Genomic DNA, 17,844 nt, shown 5'->3' with positions numbered 1-17,844 from the left:
ATATTCTAAATAACTTCTAGCGATCGGCTTACCAAATGTCCTCTGATGTTGAGGTTTCACACGGCAACCCTTCCCTGGCGATCTGTGAGAAATGATGAAATAGTGTGTGGGCTGATGGCAATTAACGCCTCAGAAAAAGTCTGTCCTTGGCATGAAATAAGATTCCTTCCCGATCAGCGGAGGGAGTGTGGGTTTTGCTTGGTGCTGGCGGTGCAGCTGGGTGGGTGGGTCTCCCATCCTTTGAGCCTTCCCACCTGATACCCAGAGCAGCCCAGGGGATACCTTTTGGTTTTGAAATTGCCTGTCTGGATACTTGATATTATTGTTGCAACAAAGCCAGCTTATGTTTGCTAGAAAGGGTTTTGTGTATAGACTGACAGATTAAAAGAGGAACAGTGCCATTTTATATTACTTGTTTGTTGAAGGTATTTATTTATTTTTTAGAGACTGTGCATCTTCTTGTTTGTTTGTTTATATATAACAATGTTTTCAGGTGGCGGGGTGTGCATTTAACAAGCTGATTGCGTCACTAGTCACCTATTCCATAGGTGATGTTGACGGCATAAAATCCTTTCATTCATACGCTCTCTCGTCCTCCCATTAATCTGCAACGTATTGGTGGAATGTTTGCTGTATGTCGAGCTCTGCACTGGGTCCTGGGGACTTGAAGGTCTTCCAGTTTGGGAAGAGATGACCAACACTACAAGTGTTTCATGGCCACTTGTGCCAACACTATGTGATCGTGGAAAAGGCGGTGACTAGTCCTGCTTAGATGTGCCAGGCCCACACAGAAGTGACTTTGAGGTGGACTTGGAGAGAGGGGAGGGTTAACATAGATGGGACAACGCATTCCAGGAGAGGAGAGCCCTGTCCAGGTCGGCGGGATGGAGATATCACCCTTTGGGGTGCCCCAGTGGCCGCCCAGGCTCCCCTGGTTTCTCCCTGTAAGGGCTACACTGCCCTCCTCTGACCTCTGGGCCGATCGCCCTCCTTCGTTGAGACTTGCCCTCTGTGTGTCTTTGGTGTAGGTTCCTGGCTTCACTCTCACAACAGTGTCTGCTTCTAGGGAGAAAGGCTTGTCCCAGGGAAGAAGCCTTTAGAAGGAGAGCAGAAGAGGAAACTCTGGCTCCAGAAATCTCAGTGGAGCACATGGTTTCAAGCCTATTCTTCCTCTCCATGACTTCCAAGGAAGGTTTGTACCTGCGTGACCACACAACATGTTTCTCCATTGACCCTCCCTGAGAATTTCATCATCCTTCTTAGGGAGTTCTGTCCTGCAGCTCCCCTCTGCTCCCTGGGCTCAGCCCACCAGGAGGAACCTGGGGGACACACCATCCTTTCCATCAGGAGGACTTGGATGTGAAAGAAGCTTCCTTCCATAGTGAGGGGCTGCTCTGGGGGTCTTCAGGGCAACAGACACACCTCTGAGGTTGAACAGGTGGATGGCTGCTTCGTTCCTGGTGTTAGGAAGGTGCTCCGGCTTCCAGTGTGAGGTCCCATCTCACCTCCTACCACCGCCCCCCTGCAGCTTCTGTCGAGCCCAGGGAAGACTGCCTGCTTTGGCATCTTTTATTCATAGGCCCGTCATGAAGCAGGCTCCCAGGGGACGTCCACAACAGCATGAGTGATGTTATTTAAAACCATCTTGCCAGTTGATAGTAAAAGTGGAATCATTCTTGCAGTGCAACTCATCAATCGCTAAATATGACTTGTTAATGCTTTTCCCTACGGAAGGTCAAGTTCGAATGAATAACGGGTGTGAGATCTTTGGTGGCTGCTTGTGGCTTTATGTTTTTCCTTAATGTATCTGAATAAGGAGTTCCCCTTATGGGATGTCATTTAAGAGAGGCCCCTTCCTCTTCAGGAGGGATGCTGCCGGATGTTCCCTGAGAGTGGAGACGTTCTGTGTATCAACACAGCAGAAGAATAAGAGGACCAAAGCTGGACCCGCCTTTAGGGCAGGATGCTTCATCAGCCGGGGGAAGGTCTTCACCACGGCAAATGGAAGCACCGCAGCCTGAGTCGTCCTGGTTAAAATGAAACCAGGAAAATGTGGACAACCACTGGGATGGTGCAGACTTAGGTCATAGTGCAAAGGTCATGCCCACCTTGTCATTAAAATTAGCAACGGGAAGATTTAGGGTCCTGTTTGCTAACCTCCACTTGGTGTCTCACGGGGTGGACACAGAGAGATGGGACTTCAGTCAGGGAGGGAGGAAGCCAAGTTTTAAGAGACAGTTACCAAGTGGTCCACGTTGCTCCAGGTCACGTAAGTGTTGATGTGTAGGCGTATGTGATAACTACTGGACCTGTTCCAGAGTCTCCACAGGATGGTTCTGCTGTGGTCATCTTGATGATAGGTCTATGGACATGGCTTCAAGGCTCTCCTTTCTTTTGCTATTTTCTTATTCCATGACATTGGTTCTCAGTGTTGGGTGGAGGGATGTTTCCCCTCAACGGCAATGTCTGGGGACATTTTTTGATAACTATGACTTGGACGGTTGCTACCGGTACTCACTGGGGAGAAGCTAAAGTTACTAACCATCCTACAATGGCCAGGACAGCCCCCATGCCAGGTTTTTTAAAAACATTTGTAACAGCTTCATTGAGATACACAATACATCACCCATTTAGAGGGTGTATTTCAGTGCTTTTTGTATATTCACAGATAGGTACAACTATCACTTCAATTGATTTTAGAACATCTTCATCACCTGAGAAGAGACCTCCCCCAGACCATGTAGATATCCCTCCCCAATCCTTACATCTCGTCCGGCCTTAAGCAACCACCAGTCTATCTTCTGTCCCTAAAGACTTGTCTATTCCGGACCATTCATAAAGGTTGAATCATATCATATGTGATCTCTTGCGACTGGCTTCCTTCACTTAGCATATTCTGTTTTCAAGGTTCATCCATGTGGTAGCAGGTGTTGGTACTCCTTTCCTTTTATGGGGAAGCTTCCACTGTATGGATGTGCCGCGTTTTGTTTATCCATTCATCAGCTGATGGACATTCAGCTTCTCTCTGCCTGCCTAACTGATTTTTGACAGAGGTGCAAAAGCGACTCAAGGAAGGAAAGATATTCTTTTCAACAAATGGTGCAGGAGCAGTTGAAATAATGTAAAAGCAAAACAAACAAATAAACATGAACCTTTACCTAGATCTCATGCCTTCTTCAACCGTTAACTCAAAGCGAATCATGAACTTAATGTAGAATATTAACCATGAAACTTTTAGAAAGAAAAAAAAGCAGAGGGACAAATATTTTATGTCTAGGGCTAGACACAGAGTTCCTACACTTGACACTACAACTATGACCCACAAAAGGGAAAAAAATAATAAAATGGACTTAACAAAATTAAAATATTTTGCTCTATGAAAGACCTTGTTTGGAGGATAAAAAGACACAATAAAGACTGAGAGAAAATATTTGCTAATCACCTGTCCAGCAAAGGATTGTTATGTAAGCCATCCACAGAACACTCGTAACTCAATGTTAAAAAAAACCAAACAATCCCATTAGAAAATGGGCAAAGATATGAGGAGATATTTGACCAAAGAGGATATACAGATGGAAAATCAGGACATGAAAGAAATTCAAAAGTATCACCGATCAGGGAAATGCAAATTTAAACCATCAACTACACACCTAACAGGATGGACAATTTTATTTTAAAGTGAGAGCACCAAGTGCTGGTGAGGTTGAGGAGAAACTGGATTTCTCGTACAGGAATGTAAAATGGGGAAGGTACTCTGGAGAACAACTTGACAGTGTCTTAAAAAGCTAGACTATCATATGACCCAGAAATTGCATTGCTGGATATCTATCCCAGGGAAATGCGAACATGTTTATACAAAAGCCCATGTAGGAATGTTTATGGATGCTTTATTCATAATAGGCAAACATGAAAACAGTCCAGATGGCCTTCCGTGGATAAATGGCTAAAGAAATTGTGATGCATCCTCACCATGAAATACTATTTACCTGTAAAGAACAAACTCCTGACACATACATCAACCTGCGCAGACTTCCAGAGAATTACACTGAGTGACGAAGAACAACCACAAAGGCTACACATGCCACATGATTCCACTTACATAACATGCCCGAAATGACAAAATTATAGGAACGGAGACTAGATTAGTGTTTGCCGGGAGCTGAGGAAGAGCCAACGTAGCACTGAAGTGGATGTGGCTGTAACCGGGCGACAGCGGGGGTCCTTGGGATGGTGGAAATGTCCTGTTTCTTGACTGTATCTCTGTCAGTGTCCTGGTTGTGATGACGTTCTATAGTTTTGCAAAATGTTATCATTGGAGGAAGCCGGGTGAAAGTACACATGATCTCTGTATTATTCCTTACAATGGCATGTGAATCGACAATTATCTCAAATAGAAAGTTTAATTTTTAAAAGCATAAAACAAGCGGTTCCATATAATAGAACTTACCCTCCCTAGGAGTCATTTATAATACTTATGCTTTTATGAGACAAACTTACATAGAGTGAAACACATAGATCTTGAGCGTAAAATTTGATGAGTTTTGATAAATGTTCACACCCATGTAACCCCATCCACTCAAGATACAGGACTCCCCCATCACCCCAGAAGGTTCCTCTGGGTCCCCTTCAAGTCAATCTCTACCCCCATAACAACCTCTGTCCTAATTTCTGTCACTATACATAATTTTTCCTGTTCTTGGATTTTGTAAAATATGGACATATTAAGTTTGTATTCTCTTATGTCTGGTTTCTTTCATTCCGTGTATCTTTTTTGGTATTAATCAATCTTGTAGGTATCAATAACATACTATTTTATTGATGAGTGGTAATCCATTATCTGAATAAGCCACAAGTTGTTTTTCCATTTTCCTATTGATGGACATTTGGGGTGTTTCCAATTTGAGACAGTTATGACTAAGTCTGCTAAGACAATTTGGACGAGTCTATTGCAGACCTATGTCTTCATGTATCTCAGGTACGTAGCTCAGAGTGAGATTGTTGGTCACATGGCAAATGGACTCCCAAAGTGGAAACGACCAGTAAAATTCTTCTCTGTAACGCATGAGCTCTGGTTACTTCACAGCCTCATGGTGTTTCGTACGGTCAATTGGTCAGTTTTGTTTGTTGGTTTCTTTGTTGATTTTAGCCATCCTGGGGAGGTGTGACATGATATCTCCATTGGGTGTTAATTTGCATTTTCCCTGGTAATTAATGACATTCAGCCAATTTTCATGAGCATATTAGTATTTAACTAGCATCAGTCATTTGTATACCTGATTTTGTGAAATGACTAGTCAGGTTTTTTCTTACTGGATTGTTATTTCTTTGTTGTTGATGTGTGGAAGTTCTTTATATATAATGGATATTCTTTATATATTCTGGATTCCTTTGTCAGATATATGTGTTATGAATTTTTTTCTACCAGTTTGTGGGTTGTGCTTTCATGTTCCTGGTGGTGTCTTTTGAAGAGGAAAAGTTTTAAATTTTGATGGAAACTAATTTACCCATTGTTTCTTTTATATTTCATGCTTTCTGCATCCTCTTATATTCTTGTCAGCTCTGAGGTTGGGAAGATTTTCAAACATGTTTTCTTCTAAAAAGCCTTAATACTTTTGGATTTTACTTTTAGTTCTATGACACATCTTGCGTCAAGTTTTATGGAGTATAAGGTAGGGGTCCAATACTTATTTTCTTGTGTTGTGTTTCATACTTTTATCCAGTAGTTTCAACACCATTTGTTGAAAAGACTTTTGAACAGTTTTCCCTGTTGAACAGTTTGTCACGCCTTGGCTATTCTTGCTCTTTACACTTGTATATCTATTTTAGAATTAGCATATCAGGTATATATAAAGTATGTATATATCCTCACCTTTGCTTTTTTTTTTTTGTTTTTGCGGTACGCGGGCCTCTCACTGCCGTGGCCTCTCCCGTCGCGGAGCACAGGCTCCGGACGCGCAGGCTCAGCGGCCATGGCTCACGGGCCCAGCCGCTCCGTGGCATGTGGGATCTTCCCGGACCGGGGCACGAACCCGTGTCCCCTGCATCGGCAGGCGGACTCTCAACCACTGCGCCACCAGGGAAGCCCTTGATTATTTTGTTTGCATTAAAATTATACATCACTTTGGGAAGAATTGACAGGTTTAAAATATTGAGTCTTCCTATCCATATATATGGTCTATCCACTTTTAAAGTTTTTTTTTAAATAAATATCTCAAGAAAGTTATACAATTTCAGCCATAGAGAAACTATACATTTTTCGTTGTTAGATTACTGTTAGGAACCTCATCATTTTTGTTACTATTTTAAATACTACATAATTTTAAATTATATGCTCCACTTGCATTTATTATGAAAATGCAAATAACTTTTATATACTGATTTTTCAAAACTTGCCAAACTCTATTTTTATTCTTTCAGTATTTGCTCTAGAAATTCTAGCATGCATATCTAACTTAAAGTTAAAATTTAATAAATATCTTTACTTCACCCCAGATTTCCATGCTACTTCTGTGCAGTGAGGTAGTTCTAAGTTAATTTTTACCCCCACCAAGTATGGTTGGGTTGGTGCAGGTGTATGCCTTGCCCGCACCTTTACTGTAATACTTACTCTGCTCAGTCTCACTTGGGGCGCCCCTGACCTTCCTCCTGGAATCATTTACCTTCTTTCTCTAGAACCTCACTGTAACTCCCTTCAGCGAGAGGCCCTTGAAGTAAGCACTCCCCGTTTTTATCAGTTTTCACAAGTTCTTTTTGACCTTGTTTTTGCATTCCACGGATGTTGGGTACCGTGTTCCATATTTATCAAAAAAGGTGAATTTTGTTATCACCTTTAAAATTTTTTCTACACACTTGCTGATTTCTGTATTTGTCAAGCTGGTCTGTTGGTTACTAAGAGGGATGTGTTAAAACTTCCCGGTGTGTTTACTCATTTTGTCTACTTAAAAAATTCTGCTGATAATTATTTTTTATATTTTGAGGTTATGTTATTAGGTACATACACATTTAGAACGGAATTATCTTCTTATGTCATTATATGCCACTTCTCTTCAATCTCTAATAATGTTCCTTATTTTAAAGTATACTTCGATATCAGTGTACCTAAACCAACTTTCTTTCGGCTACTGTTTGTAGCCAGGGCTGTCCCTAGTGTTTGTGGGGCCCTGGGCAAGTATTTTATGTGGGGTGCTATCTATAAAACTAATTTAAATATATATTAGAAACCCATGGGTCCATCTGAGGTATCATGATTTATCCACGAAGACTTAGAACAATGGACAGAGACGCAGCTTTATTCTCCAATTGGTGTACGTGAAGATGCTTGGTCGCTGGGAGACACCATCTCTTCCTGTTCAGGTCCAGGAATCTTCTCTTTGTTATTTATTGCCAAGGGCACCATTCCTGGCCAATTTCTTGTTTCCCAGCAGGAGAAAAAGATGGCAATGCTGTTGTGACTCGCAGTGCGTGGCCCTGGGGACCTGTGTGCTTGGACCAGCCCGCGTCTCTCGCCTCTGTGGTTTAATACTGTGCGTGTTACTTCCTGCATCGTGACTCCAGAAACTGCTCCGTCGGTGCTGCTGGCCACGAACTCTGGCTTCCAATGAGCCACTCAGAGCTTGTCCCTGGGCTTCCTTTGCGGTGACCACACTCTCAAGTCTGCTTCAGAGCACACGGGGATGAGCTGGGGTCTGTCACGCTTCCAGACACCAGGGACTTGTGATTTCTGTTCACTCCGGAAAATATTTGGCCGTCATCTCTGAATATCGTGTCTCTCCTCTCTTCTTTTTCTCTTTCCTCACTTCTGGGAACTCTTACTGGACACACATTAGCCCTTTCACTTTGTCCTCCATGTTTCCTCTCATCACTTTCACATCATCCAGTGCTTTCTCACTGTGGTGTTTTCTGGGAGATTCCTTCCTCCTCTCGTTCATTTACCTCTTCAGCTGTGTCTGATCTGCTTTTTAATCCACATGCTGTGTTTTAAACTTCAAACACTGTGTTTTTCATTTCTAAAAGGTTTATTAAATCAATTTACAAATTCACCTGCCTGTCTTTTATTATCTCTTATTTTTTAGAGGCAACTTTAGTGCATTATTTTAAACTATTTTGGAAGAGCTCACTAAAATATTTAAATGTTATTTGAAGATGTCAAGCACACCTATTTTATATTCCATGTCTTATCATTCTAACACTCTTCATCTTTTGGGGTCTGATGCTTCTGTTTTAATCTTTTCCCACAAACCTCCATTGCCTCTTTCCTCCTGTGCTTCTTGCTTTGTGATGTCCCTTTGATCGTCTCCTGTGACATGTCTCCGGGGACTGCATTTACTATGCCTTCCTTGAGAGGGTTTGTATCCTTACTGCCAGGTGCCTGGGGCCACCTCCCGTCAGGGACCACTTCAAATATGTTTTTTTTTTTTCATGTGGGACAGTCCGTAGTTATAAATTATCCAAGGAGGCATTCTCCACCCACCAGCTGGAATCCGATGCGCAAAGAGCAAGTTTCTGACTATCTCCGTTTGCAGGACAGTCTTCCTGGTGGCTGTGTGGTTCCTGGACAGCTAGTCCAGTGCTCTTCCTTCTATCAACAAGACCAGGACAAATTACAGATGGACAGACTTGTTTGGGGAGGAAAGAGGGCGCCCTTGGGGCCGTCACCCCAAAAGGCCCAGCCCGGCGGGACCCAGACCCGCCTGGGAGTCTCGCGGGCAGCCTGTTCCCCACAGCGGCAGCACAAGAAAGCAGGGGCACTTGGTTACTGGGGGCAGCAAATGTCCAGGTCACATGACAGATTCAGCTTAATCATATTTCCATTTTGGGTTCTCTTGTCATTTTTAGCTTCTAGGAATCTCTCTACCTTTTCTTTTTTTCCCAATTCAGCCCTGTCTCTCTCTCTTTTTTTTTTTAAGTTTTAATCATACTTTAAAAAAAATGTTTCATACTAGAAACTCTGTTCAAGACACATTTCATTTGACAAGTGTACGGATGAGTGCTGGTTTGTTGTGTTCCTGCTTCCAAGAACACAATGCACGCGGCTTACAGTCTAGAGATTCCTGTGCTCAGGGCAGGGAGTGTCCAGATGACTCGGGAGTCCCAGCGAGTGCCCTTCTTCCTCCCCACGCCCTGGGGAGTCACTGTCACTGTCCTGGGGCACCTGCAGCTGCTCCACCTGAAGTAGGAGGATGAGGGGGTGACAGATGGCCCTGGGACAGGTCGTGGGGGCCAGGCGCCTGCAGGCAGCTTCTCAGCGGCTACTGGAGGAGTGCGACTGGAGCAGGGGCCACAGGGAGCCTCTGAGGGCTGTGCGGGAAGAGGAAAGGGGAAAACTCGGGGAGGTGGGGGGCTCTGACCATCTGAGAGGCAGCGGGCCTTTGGGAGAGCCGGCCACCCTGGGGCTCAGACCCGCTCCTCGGCTCAGCCCCGGTCACTGAGCTGACCTGTACCCCCAGCCCACCACGCCCAGGCAGGTCCCGGTGAAGGTCAGAGGCTCCCTGAGGGAACCCTGTGCAGTGCCCACACCCACGCACTACCCAATTGTATATTAAAATCAGAAAAGGTGACACTGCTGCGCTGGGCTGAGGGCTGCTTCTGGCCGAGGGGCCACGGACACGACTTGCTCCCCGGCACTGGCTTCTGCGTTCGCGCAGACGGTCTCGGGCAGAAGCACAGCAGCTCCGGGGCAGAGGCCCACTCAGCCTCCCGGCAGCGTGGTGATGCAGCATGGCTGTCACTTCAGGTGAACATTTAACCTTCACAGACTCAAACAGTCACCCTGGTCAGAGAAAGAGAGGGTGGAGAGGAGAGGCTGGGGGAGGGCAGGCGCCACTGGTTAGAACCACACAGCTGGGCCGGGCTCCTGGGGCCCTGCCAGGCTCTGGGCGGGTCTGGGTCCCGCCGGGCTGGGCCTTTCGGCGCGACGGCCCTAGGGTGCCCTCTTTCCTCCCCAGACAAGTCTGTCCATCTGTAATTGGTCCTGGTCTTGTTGATAGAAGGTAGAGCTCTAGACTAGCTGCCCAGGAACCAGGACGCGGGTCTTGACTGAGCTGCTGGAGGGGCCTCAGGCACCCGGGGCAGCAGCGGGGACTTGGTAAGGAGCGCACAGCTCCCTGGGCTCCTGGAGACCCAGCCTCCAGCGTCGTGGGTGTCTCCTCTCCCACAAAGCAGAGGCCGCGGCAGCGTCCAGAAGGGTCTGGGGGCCCGGCCTGGGCTTGGTTCTGGAATGCACAAATCCGCGTCTGGTCGAGCGAAAGGAGCTCTCACCTTGAAATGAAGAGCATGGGGTCTGGGATGATTTACCTGCTTCCCTCCTTCAAGGCTGTTTTCTCCTCTATGTCGTATTGTGTCGTATTGTCTTGTACTGTAGGACCTTTGCCTTGTTCTCTGTGCTGAGGAAGGTATCCCTAAGAGGGTGGCCATGTCTGGCTGGCCCGGTACCTAGCCAATGGACCCCAGGCAGTGAGCCGACTCCCAGAGTTCGGGTGCCCAGGGGTGGGCGAGGCCCTGAGTCAGTTTTGCCGGTTGGGAGCGCAGAAAGTCTGCTGTACGATCACCGTCTCGTGGTAGGAATGGCCCTCAACAGCACAGGCTCTTTGGGCTTTTGCACATGTTGTTTTATTTCGGGATGGAGTTTAGAAACTTTTGCACACACGTGCTCTTATTATCGACATTTGTGTGCCTCCCTAAAATCACGGTTGAAAGCCTAGCCCCTAATGTACTGCTGTTTGGAAGTAGGGCCTCTGGGAGGTGATCGGGTGATGAGCTCATGGAAGAGGAGAGCCCCTGTGACGGGATTCGTGTCCTTATAAGAATCCCAAGAGAGCTTGCTTTCCTCCTGCCCTCGGCCATGTGAGGACACAGCGAGAAGACAGCCACATCTGTGGGCCAGAAGGCAGCTCCTCACCAGACACGGAATCTGACGGCACAGCCTCCAGAACTATGGAAAGCAAAGGCTTGTCGTGCAAGCCGAGTCTATGATATTCTGTTGTAGCAGCTGATGGACTGAGATACCTTGTCTCTCCTTGAGCTACTGTGTTCCAGGCAGTGGGGACACAGCCCCTACAAAGCGGCTTAGGAGCGGTATACGTGCTGCTGGACAGAGACACGAGGGCAGAAGGGCACACGTGTACTTTATTGACCCTTCATGAGCCTCAGCGACATCCTACTCAGTGGATCGGCTGGCAAACATCCCCAGATGGTCTCCCTCGCTTTGCCTCCATCGGATCCCTGCTAAGTTGATGTGACTTACCTCTAGCTTCCGTTGGGGGAAACTGAGCCTGCAAAGGTGGCAGGACTTGTCCAGAAGCAGGCAGCCACTCAGGACACATGGTCGCAGACTGAGCTCAGAGATCCCACGCTGCGTGTTAACACTGGCTTGATCCAACTCTGTCTCACGTGTGGACAACTGAGGCCCAGGGATGTCAGGGACTCGGCCAGCAGGTGCCGGGGTCAGGCGGACCCTGAACTGCCTGATAGGGCTTGGAGGCTGGGCTGTGGGGTCTCTGCCCCCCACAACCACTTACAGACATCCTGTGGAATGGCTTGCGTGCAGGGCAAAGGCTGCCACTTTGCTGAGTCATCCTGCCTTGTCTGATCTCCTGGTCACTCTGGGAAGCTCATAGAACAGGTTGTTGAGCAGCGAGATGGCCCAGCTGTCCTTCCACCGGCGTCCCTACGAAAACCTCACTCCTGGCCCCCGGTTTCATGTATGCACCTCTATTTTACTACTTAGCTCCTTAAATAATCAAAACTTTTGTCCTGTGTAGAGTTCTGAACATAGAAAAAGGTCAGAAGTTGGATGCCCCCGAGATTGGTCCCAAAGCAAGTCTATTCCAATACATTTATTAATGAGCTGGAGAAAAGGTTAAGTGGCAGAATGTGGTGAATGCACAGAATTATTTAAGTGAACAGTTCAGGGAAGAAAAAACACAGACTGTCTTCTGTGAAATTGTATTTTTTTCTTACCCTAAGAATATTTTATCAAGGTGAAAACTATTAAGACAGTCAGCGGTGCAGAGAGCACTTTAGGCATCTCCACCTTTCCTTCTGCTGAGACATAACTCACCGCTGAGGTTAGAGAATTTGGATTTGAAGGATGATGGTCCCTGGGCTCAGGAAAGCAGCTGCTGGCGAAATAGAAGACTTGTAGAGAACTGCTGCCCGGCTGTGCCCTGCCAACATGAAGGGAAGCGTGTGAACACGTGTGAGGTCAAGGATGGACGACGTGTCACCCTGGCCTGAGCACAACCGCCCGCTGGTGACTGGTCTGCTGAAGGACCCCACTCCTGTCCTCCTCAGCGCTCTGAGCGCCGGCACACGGCTCACACGACGGGTTGGATCCAGACGTGGAAGGACACCCTGCCCAGCGAGCCCACGTGGCAGGCCTGGCATCCTGGTGGCTTGGTTGCTGCTGGCAGGCAGGGGAGGGGTGCTGTGATCCTCGGCGTTCCAGTCAGCTCTGCTACTGGGAACGGTGAGGGCCATCCTCTCCCCAGGAATCTCGTTCTTCGGGTGCCTCTAAAGAAACGTGTTCTGGACTATGTCATGCATTCAGGCCCTGTACTTTGGAGTTGGTGCTAATTTGAACCTGGTTGGAACTGCAAAGTGTAGCCTCGGACAGAGGAGGCCGATGAGCCTGAGAAGGCAGAGGGATCCTCTCGGGGCGCTAACTGCTGAAGCAGCTCACCTGCTCGCGTCCGCCACAGTGGGGCTTCCCCGACCTCCCGTTACCTCGTGCTCCCCGTTTCGCCTCCTAACAGTAAGACTACGTTAAAAACGCACTTGATAATCTACATTCTTTCCCACTTCAGACCAAGCTGCTCCTCCTGAATTATTTCCAATTAGCAGGGCTGTTGTAACAAGTCTCCCAGTTGTGGCCCCTCTTACGTGCCAGCGTGTGGCCTGGCCACCGTATAATTAAGCAGAGTGACAGCCAAGGGTGCCCTTCAAGGGACACGGATGGTGGGAATTCCCGCCCCCTTCTCGCTCCAGTTAGGAAACCCAGGGAACGAGCGCTTCGTGTGGGACAGGTTGGAGCAGGGTTAACACACTGGCTTCACCTGGTGTGAGATCAGCATGCTTTGACAAAATAAAATAAAACTATACACGAGCACAAATGTTTGTGTCCACGTAGGAAGTTCGGGGGTTTTCTGACTGGCAAAGCCCTACTTAGCACACATCATGACGGCTTTCCAGTTGTCTGGTCAGGCTCTGTAGAGAAAACGCACACGATTTCATGTCTCCAGACCCCACAGATCATGCCACGAGATGTGTGTGCCGAGAATAAGGCGATGAATCCTGTGGCTTGTGCGAACGCATGGCATCAAAGGTCTTCCTGTCCCTCCTTGTCTAAGTGCCCGTAAATCATGTTCTGATGAGATTAAAGGCCTCCGTCCCCTCCCCCAGCAGCTGGGATCACCAGAGAGCCCTGGGAAAGGAAAGGGCACAGGAAGGGGCCAGGAGCAGAAAGAATGAGCTGGAGGTGGGGTGACCTCAGAGGGGATGCTGGGCCAGGTCCTCTCCCACCATTGGCTCTCTGGACCCGGGGCACCTAGGATAAGCAGGGCCACTGCTCTTTGTTGTCACCTCTTTGGGGTTGTCACCATCTCCCAGACTCTAAGCTTCATGGGGGACATCTGTCTTCCTCACCATCATTCTCCAGAGCCCAGGCTGTCTTGGTGTGGGTCCCGGAAAGCTGTCTTTCTGGGGGGACACATTCCTGTGCCTGGCTGGACCCCAGTCCCTCTCCTGGCCGGGCACCCTTATGCAGGACACAACCTGCAAAGCCCTGGCTGGGTTATTGTCTGTTGGATGGGACGTGGTCAGACAGCTGGCCTGTCTTTGCACCCACTGGGGGCTCAGTAATGATCCCAGGCTGGGGTTTCAATCCAGCATGAAGAGTATTCTGTTCCAGTCACTGGACACTCAGCTGTTGTGGAGAGGAGAGGGGAGAGCACACGGTTCCTGCCATCCAGGGCCTCTACTGAGCCGACCCAAGATCAGGGTGGACCTTGGGAAGTGCTCCACGGAGGGCGGCGGGTCTGGACGCAGGGAGGGAGGCCTCTGCGCTGTCTGAGCATCCCTCAATAACTGCCCGGGGTGTCTGGCTTTCAAGGTCTTCACTGTGTCCCACACGGCATCTATGCACTCCAGTGTTTGCGACATTTTACCTATGACTTAGATCGATGGATAGTGGGAAGTTAGGTGGGTAGATGGGTAGTTCTTTATAGCTACAAAATGGACCGGCTGATGAGTAGGGTGCGCTGCTGTCCCACGTGGGCTACTGATTCCCACTCAGGGCAGACTCACCTCCACTCCTACACGTCCTCCGTGAGCTTTCTGCTTTGCTGTTGATAACGGGGTTCCTCTAGGTATTTTCAACAATGTGGGGAACCCACTCATGCTATGATGCTGAGTGAAAAATAAGGTTTAAAACGATTTATTATAAAATGCAATTTAATATAAAATGTAATATGATAAGATGCTATAATATATGCTAACGTATATTACTATATGTAATATATATATACAATATACATTATCATGCTATATAGAGAGAGATGAGAAGAAAAAAATACTATGGAGGGGAGGTCAACAAAAGGTTCATATTCCTTTTCCCTGAGTGGGTTTGATTCATGATGCTTTTCTATATTTTCCAGATATTCTGCAATACCACATTTATAATAAAAACAATAATAATACCCTTTAACAAATGAACACACTCCTGCCCGTCCAGGGTGGTTTTGTGCTACCACCTGCCTCGGTTCCCCTCCGTGTTTCCTAGAGAGCTTCACTCCCCATGACGGGGACCCCCCGACGGCCTCTCCTCTCCCGCTCTGTGCTCGCCTGGGGTGATCCCATCCACATCTCTGATCTCAGCCAGCACCGCGGAAGGCTACCCCTCTCCATCCTTGTGCTAATTCCAGTTCCGTGTCTTCATCGAAGACTTTGCTCATGACTCCAGGCAACCGCGACACGGACGGATCTTTCCAGGTGTCCCTCGGAGACTTCCAAGTCGTCCTGTCTGGAGCAACCTCTCCTCTCTGTTGCCCATCCCCAAAGGCCCCTCATATCTGGGAAGGGTTGCTCAGCTGCAGACTCCCGAGTTTGGCAGAACTTTGGAAAAATCACTCTTACGCCCGCTCCGTGTCAGCCCACACCGAGTCAGGTATCAAATCACCAATTCCTCCTCCTGAAGATGCCAGTCTCCCTAGGCGGTGGTTCGCTTTCGTGGCTTTCATCCAGGGCCTCATCATAGCACAGTTGGCGAGTCTTCAGCAGGGAGGGACCCAGTCGGATCAGCGTTGGTTTTGGAAAGATGTTCTGGCAGTGGGAGCTGGTGGGCAGGACAGGGCCGCTGCTGAGGCAACATCTCGGTTCTCCACCCCACACGTCCCCACTCCCGCCTGCCCCATTGCTCTGGGAATTATCTTAACTCAGCAGGCCTGGAGAAGGCATCTTCATGCTTCTCTCTCTCTTTCTTTCGAGGTGGGAGTTTCTCTTATATTTTACTTAGAAAAAGAGTAAAAAAAAAAAAAAAACTTGAAAAAAATCCTTCTACAAGCTGCAAAATCTTACTTCATCCATCTCTCCCTAACACCCAACATTCTTTTTTCCAAAAAGGTGATAAACAATTCAGAACTCATTAGCATAGGAGGATAATTCGCACTTTTCTCGTGCTGTGGATCTCGTCTTTCTTCAGTCTGTCACAGATTAGCTGGAAATTTCTGCTGGTTTTGCCTGAATAATACAGACAGACTTCAGGTTGTTTTTATTGGTTAGGAGAACTTGAGACTAGATTGTGTATAAAACCCATTCCAAGGAGAATTTATCACTGATTGTTATAGGGAGATAAAGGGCCTGAGTTTATGGGGTGCTAACCCCCTGGGGGCACTGATAGGTAAGCACACCTGTCCACCAGTGGCACAGGTCTACCTGGCATGGAGCCTCTGTGCACAGATGGGAGATCCCCTGATTTCTGGTCCTCATGGAGAATAAGTCTTCCTGCTTTAAAAGAGTCTTCTTAAATACCCATTGGAAAGACAGTACCCATAGGAAAGGGGGCTTCTCCTATCCACGGGGGTGTCTGGTTGTTCCTGGGTTGAGTGGGGTGTGTGAGGAAAACCTTGAGATGAATGTGATTAAAACAAGAGCCAGAAATAGGGGATAAGTCCATCTCCTGGTTCCCCTGTCATATCCATTAACTAATTAGTGAAAATCGTTCTGCATCTCTGTTGTCCTCTGCTGTGTTCCCAGAATTCAGAGCACAGCATGGTAGGGAAAGGGGTTCCAAACGCTGTAATAAATGAATACAGTCAAGCCCATGGCAGGAAGCAGCAAAGGAGTTTGGGCTACTTTGAGGTTCTTTGAATGAACATACTTGTAATTTCCCAGCTCTTGTTCGGAGCGACCAGCTGCCCAAGGCATCCTGTGCTCAGGGCACTGGAAAGCCCAGGGAGGGAATAAATACAACCGGTTCACAGAAGCATACTTTAACAGAACCACTTCAAGGACTGGGCTGTGTGGGAATGGGTGAGACTCCCCCAGAGCACCTGCTGAAGCACCCCCAGCTCATGGCTAAATCCTGTTTCCTGGGAGTGTGGGTTCTGCGCACACTGCACTTGCTTTCGCTGAGGGCAGCATGCAAGCCAGGCACTGCCAGCCTCCAAACAATGGAGGAGGGATGAATAACTCCATTGCAAACAGGACCCTTTAAGGGTTCACCTTAGCCTGCCCAAAGCCACCTGCCCCAATTCCTTAGTCTGGCTGTGGCCACCAAGATCAAGACACATATCACGAGTGTGTGCACATACAAATATATGCGCATGAATTAAGGGCTTAAGCTGAATAGTAACAGTCTTCTAATCTGCAGAGCTTTCTGACTGTAGGTGAGAAAAAACAAAATCTTGCCAGGACTTTTGCATCAAAGAGAGAGATAAACTTGCTAATTGAAAAATGGTTTGCCTGGAGGAAAACACGGAGATGCCAGCTATGTAAATTAGCATATGCCAGGATCTAAAAGAAATCATGCCAGGCCAGGAGGAAATAAGCAAATTAGAAGAATGAGGAAACAACCCTAGAAGCAAACTGAAAGCACTCTGGTGCTTTAGTTTATCTCAGGAGGGAGGTCGACGGATCAGTCCAGAGGTGAGGAGAGCCCGTGTTTGGAGAGTCCCAGGTGTGTCTGTGGTGTACCTGGGTGGGTGCATGCTCTCCTGCCCAGGTCAGGGTGGGCTTTTCATACAAGCTCTTAAAAGCATGCCTCATAATACCTTCCTTCTGCTTTAGGCGGCAGGAAGGCCCTTCACCAAATGCTCTTAAGAAACACTGTGCTTGCGCTGTTGACTGTGGTGGGGTTTCTCCGGCGTAGCGACCTAAGCAGTTTATTAGCACGTGGAAGTCTCCAACCAGCTCTCGGCGACGAACAGCCCACAGCTGGGCGGGGTCTCAGAGCCCCGGCATCACAAGGAGATACCGCGCGGGACCGGGGTCTGCGGCAGGAGGAAGGTCAGCCGGGGCGCGCGCCGCCTGGCGGCGACTGCGTGTGACCCGCGCGGAACCAGGCTCTGCTGTGCGGACCGAGCGAGGGTTCTCGCAGGAGGGGTGGTCCTTGGCCTCAGGCAGCCCAGGTTGCACTGAAGAGGCCGCGTGCGGTGGGTAAAGGAGGAGTACAATTCTGGGCCCGGTAGAATCCAGGACCAGTTCACAGTGGGCAATCCCAGCGACAACCGTTTGTCCCGTGCAGAGGCCCAGAGGCGACCCGCCTGGAGTGTGTGGCGCCTGAACTAGTAGGGCGTGGGGTAGGGGCCGCCGGGGCAGAGGACCCGCTGGGGTCTTAGGAAAGTGTTTGGC

At 48.2% G+C, this 17,844-nt stretch overlaps 1 protein-coding gene across 1 annotated transcript in view; it reads left to right on the top strand.

Annotated features, from left to right (window-relative positions):
• The first annotated feature begins 16,520 nt into the window (after positions 1-16,520).
• The window catches only part of TCERG1L (transcription elongation regulator 1 like), a 196,933-nt gene continuing 195,609 nt past the window's right edge, over positions 16,521-17,844 (top strand). Inside the window, exon 1 of the mRNA XM_049696896.1 lies at positions 16,521-16,591. Coding sequence (XP_049552853.1) covers positions 16,521-16,591 — 71 coding nt within the window. The remainder of the gene's footprint in view (positions 16,592-17,844) is intronic.

This window comes from Orcinus orca, chromosome 14 (genome assembly GCF_937001465.1).
Source record: "Orcinus orca chromosome 14, mOrcOrc1.1, whole genome shotgun sequence".
Taxonomy (NCBI): Eukaryota; Metazoa; Chordata; class Mammalia; order Artiodactyla; family Delphinidae; genus Orcinus; species Orcinus orca.
This window is presented reverse-complemented; position numbering and strand designations above follow the sequence as displayed.